The sequence below is a fragment of the Schistocerca cancellata genome, chromosome 3 (assembly GCF_023864275.1).
Source record: "Schistocerca cancellata isolate TAMUIC-IGC-003103 chromosome 3, iqSchCanc2.1, whole genome shotgun sequence".
NCBI classification, from domain to species: domain Eukaryota; kingdom Metazoa; phylum Arthropoda; class Insecta; order Orthoptera; family Acrididae; genus Schistocerca; species Schistocerca cancellata.
This window is the reverse complement of record NC_064628.1, coordinates 775,242,160-775,254,377: the sequence shown is the minus strand read 5'-3', so window position 1 is coordinate 775,254,377 and position 12,218 is coordinate 775,242,160. Positions and strand designations below refer to the sequence as shown.

The 12,218-nt window shown below is 43.2% G+C and overlaps 1 protein-coding gene across 2 annotated transcripts in view; it reads left to right on the top strand.

Moving 5' to 3' along the window:
• Nucleotides 1-12,218, top strand: part of LOC126175816 (luciferin sulfotransferase-like) — a 175,057-nt gene that overhangs the window by 148,965 nt on the left and 13,874 nt on the right. For both annotated transcript variants that reach the window (XM_049922807.1, XM_049922806.1), the window contains exons 3-4: nt 2,040-2,220; nt 3,453-3,573. In XM_049922807.1, the coding sequence (XP_049778764.1) occupies nt 2,040-2,220; nt 3,453-3,573 (302 nt within the window). The remainder of the gene's footprint in view (nt 1-2,039; nt 2,221-3,452; nt 3,574-12,218) is intronic.

The window sequence follows — 12,218 nt, the reverse complement described above, 5'->3', positions numbered from 1 at the left end:
ATACAAAAAACAGCTTCGATCAAGAACAGATATACAGATGACGACCCGGACGATGAAAAAAGAAGAATAAATGGAATGCTAATAAAATTAAATTAGAAAAATGAAATGCCAGAGCCGGCCGCTGTGGCCGAGCGGTTCTAGAAGCTTCAGTCCGGAATCGCGATGCTGCTATGGTCGCAGGTTCGAATCCTGTCTCGGGCATGGATGTGTGTGACGTCCTTAGGTTAGTTAGGTTTAAGTAGTTCTAAGTCTAGGGGACTGATGACCTCAGATGTTAAGTAGTTCTAAGTCTGGGGGACTGATGACCTCAGATGTTAAGTACCATAGTGTTTAGAGCCATTTGAACCATCGCAAACTGCTATCAACGAATTTCAAATAATGTTGACAGGATACTTAAATGCAAGGGTAGAGAATAAATATGTCTCAAACACTGCAGCAACGAAGGGAGAAAACAACGTAAATAATAATAGCAGATTGCTTAGAAATTTTGTTTCTTTTAACAAAAACTGAAGATAAGCAATATTTTCTTCTGCAAAAAAGGTATCCGTAAATATTCAAGGCCAACAGAGGATTTAAGTGATTTGAGTCTCTTACTGACTACATTATCATTAACGAATAGTTTGGAGGAGAGAGAAGGAAAATCAGATTGAGCAGAGGATAAAACGTAAGTTCCGAGCATTTCTTGGTGACATCTCAAATAAACGTGTATACGAAATGGAGAAAGAGCAAAAGGGTGACGGAAGAAATGGTGAAGGAAGATCTCTATAGAGTATACCTACTAAATGGGATAGAACACGATATCTGTGCCACATTGGATTTAACCAAGAACTAGATCAAAAAGAACAATCGGAAGAAATAAGTAAGGAATGGAAAAATATTGAAACTGATGTAAAGAAAGATGGAAACCGTATAGTGCACGATGGGCTCTCGGTCAGTGTCACCTTGCTCAAAATGTTGGCACCATTTCATTAAGGGTGGACGTGGCATTGCGTTGGGTACATATACAGCCAGAATTGCAGTTTAAAAGTCTGCAATTTAAACATCATGCCCACAAGATTCGCACTGTCCCACATACCTCAAATTTGTAGTAGGTTTCCAGTAGCCGCACCATTTCATTTCTAAGCCGCGATGCACCTTACCAGAACCGCGGCACAATTGTTTCTTCAGGAGGCCTGTAACATCTACTCTCTTCTGACAATGCGCAAAGGTTTCAACGTGCGAAGACATCTGTAACACACTTTCTGAAGTCTCTATGCATTTAATGAATCGACCTGGTTCAAAGATACAATATCGTCCGCAGCTCTCATTTTTTCATTTATTCATTGTGTGATTGTAGAATTTCGGTCTTAGACCATTATCAAGAATTTTCACAACAAAATTCTTCGGTGTCGCATTATGCCACCCAAGTCTCTGCAGCTGTGCAGCCATAAAGTGCATGTTGAGTGCGATGGTAAGTGCACCAGTGCTAACGCTACTGTTGACTTTAATTCCATGACAATTGCAAAACACCGACACTCATAAGCACTATGATGGTGGTTACTATTGAAATATACGTCGATGCGGAGTTTTGTATAGCATAATGTGATATCGATCAATTTTTCCCTAGACATACTTGAGGGAGGGCAACTGGAATGCAGTAGTCCGTGCAGTCGTGTTAACTGTTCTATTGGGGTGATGTAATGGCTAGCACACTTGCCTACAAAGCAAGAAGACCTGGGTTCATCTCCTGGCCATGCCACAAATTTTAATTCATTTGTTCAGCTGTTATCATCATCGTAGATAAAGATCAGACTCAAATGTATCAAGGAAAATTTAATTATATCAGGGCTATAGACTACTTGATAATAATCTAAGACCGAGACTGTACAACGAATAAAAAAATGAATGACATCTGCATGTGGACCGAGTCTCAATGAAGATCGTGAAATTCATGTATTGAAAACTTTGCAATCTATAAATGTTTATCGTTTAATTTGCAATTAGTAATAGATACAGATATAATTTAGATTTCTAACGTCAAATTGTCGCTTCATTTCCAGACACTCGCCCCTGTTTGACTACAGAGATATTCTACCCAGAATCCCCGACCTGAAGCTGCCCTTGTACGTAACAAATTCGGTGAAGTACATCGACGAGATGCCTTCGCCGCGTTTTATAAAGACACACATTCCCTGGGAGCTGCTGCCTCGGCAGATACAGGATGGATCAGTAAAACCCAAGGTATCTGTGCCAAAGTCATATTGGAAAGAGTTTACCATGTGTCATCAAATGTGTGATTTTTAGACATTCTTACGGTACTTCTCAACGAACGCCTATAACGATATGATACTGTAATGTTAATCGAGCGTTATACAAGATGTTTTACCCGTTTTGGTTTCCTATTGAAAGCAAATAAATATTCATTAACCTTCTATGTGCTGAGTTCAGATACTGTAGATGAAAAGTTTATTATTGGTGATCAATACGTTGTTCTGGGACAAAATAAAGCTAAACTACTAAATTAAAAAAATTGTTGTGACTCACCAAAATATTCCAGCATCCGAATACGTCTTTCATCCTAGTAATAACATGTTTTCAGGGATTGCCTTGATGAATTTGATTTATTAACGGAAATACGGAAATATACTTACGATCACGAAATATTATTTTTATTACATTTGAAAACACAATCAAAATTTTTCAAAATTCTAGTATTTCTTTACAGCTTTACAAAAAACAGTTACTTTTTCTGCAACAGAGATATGTTTTGCACCTAGTGCCCTGCACAAATGTGAAATCCTTACATGAAGGTAACCGGCATATGAAACGACTTCCCCGTGTTTTTATTCGTCATATTGGGTAACTTCATGACGTGGACGTCCTTGCTGTTGGTGATGACAACGGCTCTGATGTTCTGGTGCGTTTCCTCAATTGAAGTGCGTTATCTTTATCATTGTTCCTTCCCTTCTACTTCACACTCTTCATCTTCTCGCATCATCTCTTGTGAATGTGAACGTGTAGGTCGTTTCTCAATATGGACCAGCGCTGTATCGAAAAAGATAAAACACCGTATTGTTGTGTAGAAATAAGCAATCAGAAGCAATCAATCAATCGATAGCGTAGCGTACATTAACACATTGTAGCATGTTCTAAACACATTATAGTTCGAAATTACTGAAAAAAGCAGAAATAACCTTCATTGCTCGAAGCCATGCTGACACTGCGGTAAGCAGCTTTTTTTAGTCAGATGCTGCAACCTACTTCTCAGAAACGAAAACAGGTAATTTACAGAAACCACGTGGTGTAAAGTACAGCAAGGTTAGTTAACTGCCTGAGCTAGAAAAAAAAATTGGTTGTAGCGTATATGTTACATAAGGACTGATAAAGTTAGTAAGATTTGTAGTGATTGGTTTGGTACTGCATTAAGTATTAGCTTTTGCACACAGTGAGATCACTTTCTCCTTGATCTACAGGTAATATACGTGGCCCGCAATGCAAAGGACACGTGCGTTTCCTACTACCATCATTGTAAGCTCCTCGAAGGCTATAAAGGGAGTTTCGACGATTTCTGCAAGCTGTTTCTGGGAAATTCTGGTAAGTACATGGACTTCAGTAGATGGCTTTTTCAACGTAAGAGTAATTTTTAATTGTACAATGTGCTTGAAATTTCAATATGTCCGTATTGCTGCGCCCTCTGTTATTCACACATCTTATATGAAAGGGCCCAGGTTCTCATCTATTTGCAAGAGGTGCCTCGTTATTACGACGGGCTACTTTCATGGATGTTCAGAGAACGTACGACCCACCTTCTTTCCTCAGCGTTGTGTGTTACCTGTGAGTCAGTGCCATATAATGATTTGTGAGTGTTGGCATGGTGGATTATGGAAATGAAGAGAAGGGAGAGGGTGAAATCTAGCACCAAATCATAGCCAACTCGAATAATATCAAGAGGGGCACTGTCGCCAACCTGACAAACGATTATGATCAGCAGTGACGAAACATTGCAGACTGGTTCGAGATTAGCCCAAGACACAGTGTAATAATGAGAGAGTGCACACCAAAAGGTCAAGTAATGGCGAAGACGATCCCTTACGCCATCCGGCTTCGAACCGCTACATTTTTTTCGCATTTTACCCTGCATTAACACCATCAGCTACAGAAAATTGACGCAAGATAAGAGTTTAACGTACAGTCGACGATGCAGTCGTCAATTGAGGAATGATGGGAAAAGAAATCGAGCGCGGTTGTCCAATCATTCCAGCATTCGCTTACAGTGGTTTTGAGAAACCACTGAAAATATACGAATAAATTTGGATTATGAGACGGGGATGGTGGTCCTCAGAGTGCAAGTCATCATGTCGTTCATGACGCCACCTCGCTTGGTGAGCTTCGTAGACGGCTTACACAGACAAGGCATATTATTAAGATCTGCCTGTCAAGCTCGTATTTACGCGTAGTGTATATAGGGCCCGCACAGCAAAAGGGCACGCTCCACAAAAAATAGAAAATCTTTGTTGTAGTACTGGGCAAAGGCCATCTTTCAAATGACGTAGAACGTAACTGCTTTATATGTGCTTATTCGGCTGAACATTTTGGTGGAAGCTGATATGAATTGAGTTAGCATTTAGCTCTCAAACGCTCTGACAACAGGCAAATGTTAACAGAAATTCGTGCATCTGTAAAAAAGAGGCCGGCCGGAATGGCCGGCCGGTTCTAGGAGCTACAGTCTGGAACCGCGCGACCGCTACGGTCGTAGGTTCAAATCCTGTCTCGGGCATAGACGTGTTTGATGTCCTTAGGTTAGTTAGGTTTAAGTAGTTGTAAGTACTAGGGAACTGATGACCTCAGAAGTTAAGTCCCATAGTGCTCAGAGCCATTTGAACACACAACTTCCAGCTTCATACCTTAACAAAAGATCTTGCCGATAAACCGAGAAAATTCTGGTCATACGTAAAATCCTTAAGCTAGTCGAAGGCTTGTATCCATTCACTCGTCGATGGGCCTCGTGTAGCAGGAAAAGGACAGCCGGCGTTTTAAATTTCGCGTTTAAGAAATCATCCGCGCAGGAAGATGTTATATACAACTGTTGAAAAAAATAAGTCGCCAGGTCCAGATAGAATCTGAGTTCGGTTTTACGGAAAGTACTCTGCGGCATTGGCCCCTTACTTAGCTTGTTTTATTTATCGCGAATATAATCGCCCAACGCGAAGTCCCACACGATTGGAGAAAAGCGCAGACGACCCCTGTATACAGGGTGTTACAAAAAGGTACGGCCAAACTTTCAGGAAACATTCCTCACACACAAATAAAGAAAAGATGTTATGTGGACATGTGTCCGGAAACGCTTAATTTCCATGTTAGAGCTCATTTTAGTTTCGTCAGCATGTACTCGATTCACCGCCAGTTATCATGATTTCATACGGGATACTCTACCTGTGCTGCTAGAACATGTGCCTTTACAAGTGCGACACAACATGTGGTTCATGCACGATGGAGCTCCTGCACATTTCAGTCGAAGTGTTCGTACGCTTCTCAACAACAGATTCGGTGACCGATGGATTGGTAGAGGCGGACCAATTCCATGGCCTTCACGCTCTCCTGACCTCAACCCTCTTGACTTTCATTTATGGGGGCATTTGAAAGCTCTCGTCTACGCAACCCCGGTACCAAATGTAGACACATTTCGTGCTCGTATTGTGGACGGCTGTGATACAATACGCCATTCTCCAGGGCTGCATCAGCGCATCAGGGATTCCATGCGACGGAGGGTGGATGCATGTATCCTCGCTAACGGAGGACATTTTGAACATTTCCTGTAACAAAGTGTTTGAAGTCACGCTGGTACGTTCTGTTGCTGTGTGTTTCCATTCCATGATTAATGTGATTTGAAGAGAAGTAATAAAATAAGCTCTAACATGGAAAGTAAGCGTTTCCGGACACATGTCCGTATAACATATTTTCTTTCTTTGTGTGTGAGGAATGTTTCCTGAAAGTTTGGCCGTACCTTTTTGTAACACCCTGTAGATAAAGGCAGAAGAATAAAGCCCCATATTTAGAGACCAATTGCTGTAGAATTCTTTAACACATGCAATTTCCTTGAGACAAGAAGGCTTCCGTCCAGAAATCGTCACGGATTTAGTAAGCATTGGTTGCGGAAAACTCAGCTTGCCCTAAGTTCAGATGATATCCTGCGAACCATGCGTGAAGGGTAACACGAAGATTTCACATTCCTAGATTTACGGAAGGTCTTTGACACGGTGTTTCACTGCAGACTGTTGAGAAGGTCCGAGCAGGTGTGTGAGTCGCTGGAAAACTTGTGTAGTAATAGAAACTAGTGCATTGTCTTTGACAGCGAGTGTTCATCAGAGACAAGGATGTCGTCAGGAGAGCGCCTGGGAAGTGTCATAGGAGTTATTCTCTGTCTACATAAGTGATCTGAGGACAGGAAGAGCAGCAATTTACGCCTGTTTGCTGATGACACTGTGGTGTCGTCGTCGAGGATACAAGATGACTTTGACAAGTTTTCTGGGTGGTGTGATGAATGGCAGCTACCTCTAAATGTAAGTTAAGCGTAAGAGTGGAAAGAACAATCCTGTAAGGTTGGAATACGGCATTAGCGATGTGGGCTTGACACAGTCACATAGATTAAATATCTGGATGTACGTTGCAAAGCGATATGAAGTGGAATGAACACGTCATGTTGCTAGTACGATAGACGAATAGTCGACTTCGTTTTATTGGGAGAATTTTTGGAAAGGTTAGCTCATCTACAAAGGAGACTGAGTATAGAACACATTTTTAAGTAGGTCCAACTGCTGGATTGTTTGGAATCCCAAAGAGGTCGGATTAAAGGAAGACATCGAAGCAATTCAGAGGCGATGCTATGTTTGTTGTCCGCAGGTTCGATCAGCACGCAAGTGTTACAGAATGCATCGTGACCGCAAATGAGAATCCCTGGAGGGAAGGTGACTTTCCTTCCGAAAGGCACTATTGAGGAAATGCCGCAACACGACATGGCATGGACTCGACTAATGTCTGAAGTACTGCTGGAGGGAACTGACACCGTGAATCCTGCACGCCTGTCCATAGATCCGTAAGAGTACGAAGGGGTGGAGATTTCTTCTGAGCACGTTGCAAGGCATCCCAGATGTGCCCAATAATGTTCATGTCTCGGGAGTTTGGCGGCCAGAGGAAGTGTTTAAACTCAGAATAGTGTTAAAAAAACGGTTCAAATGGCTCTGAGCACTATGGGACTTAACTTCTAAGGTCATCAGCCCCCTAGAACTTAGAACTACTTAAACCTAACTAACCTAAGGACATCACACACATCCATGCCCGAGGCAGGATTCGAACCTGCGACCGTAGCGAATCCGCGGTTCCATACTGTAGCGCCTAGAACCGCTCGGCTACTCCAGCCGGCCAGAATAGTGTTCCTGGAGCCACTCTGTAGCAATTCTGGACGAGTGTGGTATCGCATTGTTCTGCTGGAATTCCTCAAGTCCGTCGGAATGCACAATGGACATGAATGGATGCGGGTATCAGGGATCCCATATCACTGCAACTGCACGAGCCCCACGCAATTACACAGCCTCCACCGGCTTGAACGGTCCCCTGCTGACATGCAAGTTCCATGAATTCATGAGGTTGTCTCCATACCTGTACAAGTCCATCCGCTATGTACCATTTGAAACGAGACCAGGCAACATGTTTCCAGTCATCAACAGCTCAATGTCGATGATGACGGGAAAAGGCGAGGCGTAAAGCTTTGTGTTGTGCAGTCATCAAGGGTACACGAGTGGGCCTTCAGCTCCGAAAGCCCATATCGATGACGTTTCCTTGATTGGTTCGCATGCTGACACTTGTTGATGGCCCAGCACAGAAATCTGCAGCAATTTACGGAAGGGTTGCACTTCTTTCACGTTGAACGATTCTCTTCAGTCGTCGTTGGTCCCGTTCTTGCAGGATCTTTTTCCGACCGTAGCGATGTCGGAGATTTGATATTTTACCAGATTCCTGATATTCAAGGTACACTCTTGAAATGGTCGTACGGGAAAATCCCCACTTCATCGCTACCTTCGAGGTGCCGTGTCCCATCGCTCGTGCGCCGACTACAACATCACGTTCAAACTCATTTAAATCTTGATACCCTGCCACTGTAGCAGCCGTAACCAATGTAACGACTGTGCCAGACACTTGTCTTATATAGGCGTTGCCGACCGCATCGCCGTATTCTGCATGTTTACATGTCTCTGTATTTGAATACGCACGCCTACAGCAGTTTCTTTGGCGCTTCAGTGTGTAATCATTAATAGCACGCTGTTGTGCCGATATATTGCTTCCAAGCACGTACACATCAACACCTTCGTCTCTCAGTGGTGTGGAAATACTTCGCAGGCCACTTCGTAGTTGCATGGCCTTTTTGCAATGTCACCATGACTGCGCGACTTTGTCCGACCGTCTTGTGGTGTACATACAGGCTCGCTTGTGAAATTACAAATTACTGTCTCAGCGCCTGACTGCCTGCCACAGATAAGGCTGGCATTGAGCTGATTCTCATCCAGTAACAGCCAAAATTAGCGACTGCGTTACGGAAAATTGTTGTTTGAATTAAAGAAATTACGTGAATCGAGGTATTCAGACCTTTTTCATCGTTGACTGTGATATCTGTTACTTCATAATGCTCTTCAAAGAAAATTTCGAAAAGAAAGTTGAACTGTTTTCTCATATCGGGCCTTGGAAGATTACTTCATCGAAGCTACCCCCAGCCCCCCAAAAAACCTATTATATTATTGCGAACAAGAGGTGGTCGTGGCTTCCAGAGCGTTAGCAAATCTGAGGATAATTTCTAGAAGAGAAACAAAATATAAAAAAGCCTGAGTCACACGAAGAAAGATGATCAAAGTAATTCAAGCAAAAAGACCTATAAGGAAAATGGTGGGTAATTTCCAACAAACGTGCCTGTTGCGTTACATTAGAACCAACTATTATTACTCGAAAATTTAGGTTATTGTGAACAGCCTCGGGCATGGATGTGTGTGATGTCCTTAGGTTAGTTAGGTTTAAGTAGTTCTAAGTTCTAGGGGACTGATGACCTCAGATGTTAAGTCCCATAGTGCTCAGAGCCATTTGAACCATTTTTTTATTGTGAACAAAGGACCTTCCTTCTGTCGCAATCGATTAAGAATAGCCGGCCGGTGTGGCCGAGCGGTTCTCGGCGCTTCAGTCTGGAACCGCGCGACCGCTACGGTCGCAGGTTCGAATCCTGCCTCGGGCATTGATGTCTGTGATGTCCTTAGGTTAGTTAGGTTTAAGTAGTTCTAAGTTCTAGGGGACTGATGACCTCAGATGTTCAGTCCCATAGTGCTCAGAGCCATTTTACCCATTTGATTGCCGGCCGCGGTGGTCTAGCGGTTCTGGCGCTGCAGTCTTGAACCGCGGGACTGTTACGGTCGCAGGTTCGAATCCTGCCTCGGGCATGGGTGTGTGTGATGTCCTTAGGTTAGTTAGGTTTAAGTAGTTCTAAGTTCTAGGGGACTTATGACCTAAGATGTTGAGTCCCATAGTGCTCAGAGCCATTTGACCCATTTTGAACCCATTTGATTAAGAATAGATCAGCCGCGCGGGATTAGCCGAGCGGTCTTAGGCGCTGCAGTCATGGACTGTGCGGCTGGTCCCGGCGGAGATTCGAGTCCTCCCTCGGGCATGGGTGTGTGTGTTTGTCCTTGGGATAATTTGGGTTAAGTAGTATGTAAGCTTAGGGACTGATGACCTTAGCAGTTAAGTCCCATAAGATTTCACACACATTTGAACATTTTTTGAACAATAGATCGAGCGGGTCGCAGACGATCTCTGTCTTATGAAAAGAGCTGAAAATTCAACAGAAATATATCACCGTATCTCAATAAAACATAATGACCGTCTTGTAAAAGTTGTTATTGCATATTTCAGCGTCAGTTTACATAGCTTGTGTAACAGAAGTTTGATTTATCAGTTGTTTCATTCTGGCTGTTTCCTGTACACTCGCGAACACCAGCTACTACACGGTCCTGTCACATTAATGCGCCCATCGCCTATCTTTGACATCAACGTGCAGCAACAACTCACAGACGGCAGTAGGGGTTAAATTAAGCGTGTCGGGTGATGCGGAATACAGTGGTAATGCGGAAACGGAGCAATTTATCTGACTTTCAAAACGGCATGATCACTGACTTCCGGGCCAATCGTAGAAGCGCTTCCTGAGCAGCTAAGTTTTTAAATTGCTGGCATGATTAAAGTGTATCGTGCACAGCAAAACTGTCCTATCCTAAAACGGCGCCGAGGGCACTGTGGTGCACCACGAGCCATAGATGACAAGCGTGAACAACGGCTGCGGAGACGTTTAAGCCCGGTATTACACTATCAAATTCCTTTGTCAAAGTTGATATGTCAAATATTTATGTCAAAGAAATTTGATGTTGTAATAGGGCACTTTCTCAAATCTTGCCTGTCGTCAAATAAATTTGATCTAATCTAGGGCCTCTCTGTAGATTTGATTATAAAAGTGTCTAGTCTTCTGTTCACTGCAATGTGACATGTTACCTCGTGGAGCGCAAGCATCGCTTCAGCGTTCTGTCGTGTGTTTATAAACATCGCTGGTAAATACAATTGGTGTGTACCGTCAACTACGAAATTAATAGAGATGTATGAAGCTGATGAAGCGCTTTACATCGTGAGGCACTCCGAATACAAAAATAGATCAAGAAGATTGGAGAGCTATAAAAATATTGCGGAGGTCATTAGCCGTAAGATACGGTTTTCGGACACAAAATGTAACTGATTTGCCGGCCGAAGTGGCCGTGCGGTTAAAGGCGCTGCAGTCTGGAACCGCAAGGCCGCTACGGTCGCAGGTTCGAATCCTGCCTCGGGCATGGATGTTTGTGATGTCCTTAGGTTAGTTAGGTTTAACTAGTTCTAAGTTCTAGGGGACTAATGACCTCAGCAGTTGAGTCCCATAGTGCTCAGAGCCATTTGAACCATTTTTGTAACTGATTTGTTTATAAAATAAAAATAGTTCTTAATGCACAAAGTGTATTGAACATGTATTTACCTTCAGACACTGGTCCTTTAGTGCTTTATAAATTGTTGCACACGTTTCAGGTATTATTTTCGTTAATGTGCACTGTGGTATTCGAGTGCTATACTGTAAGCTACAGTAACTCTCTTCTGTAGCAAGAAATCGGAGTGTTACAGTGAGCCTGTCTTCTGCACATATAGCAGTTCTTAAGTGAGTATTGTGCTTTAAGATATGAGGATACACTTCACTGAGCACATACTGAAATGTATGCTCATCCATACTTAAGTACGGTAATTTATGTACGACTTGACGACCTCCACTACAAGCTCACGTAGCAAGTCAAGTTTTGTTGGATGCTTTTATCGTCTCGTCGTATAACCCACGGCTTCACCCAGGTACGTTTCTTTTCTTTCCCCGCTTCTCGTCGAAATGACCACACAGTGCAGTTGTGGTACATGCAACTGCTGCGGTTGTTGTTGTTAGCCATCTTGAACTTCGAAGAAAAATGTGATGACAGTGTAATACCCCTTTTTTAGCGCCACGTCAAAGATCTTTGTCAAATAAATTTGACGAATATTTTGATCATATCTTTGATCAAATCTTTGACAAAGAAATTTGGTAGTGTAATACCGGCCTAAGCGCGAAGAGATGTGCAGCTGTTGCGCAACTGACCGCCTAGATGCACCATGGGGATTAGTGATGGGGAGCTCGTGAATGAGTCGTTTAAATGAACGCTTCACTCCAGTGAAGTGTGAACTAACCACTCAATTTCAATGAACTGGTACTTCAAACTCTTCACAGATAACACACTCCTCACTTTCTTCTACTTCACTCACTCTCTTCCCCTCTCCCTCATCCCATTACATCTGCGCTACGTCACTTATTCTCCCTTCACTTCAGTCCCCCCTCTACTGCCTGTCGACGAATCGCGCGGCGTTTGTGGGAAACTATAGGTTTGTGAGGGGTTGTGGTGCTGAGGGGCGAGGGGAAGGCAGCGTCAGCTGCTTCCTGCAGTGCTGACATCATTACCCGTGACTATTTGTGCAGTTATTCTTCGCGTCTCCGGTAGCCTACCGTTGGCAGCGCTTGCGGACAAATGAATATTACAGATACAAACGAGGAGGCTGGCTGTGTGAGCACGCACAGCCAACATGTTAATAACACTGAAATCGTACCAATGACTACA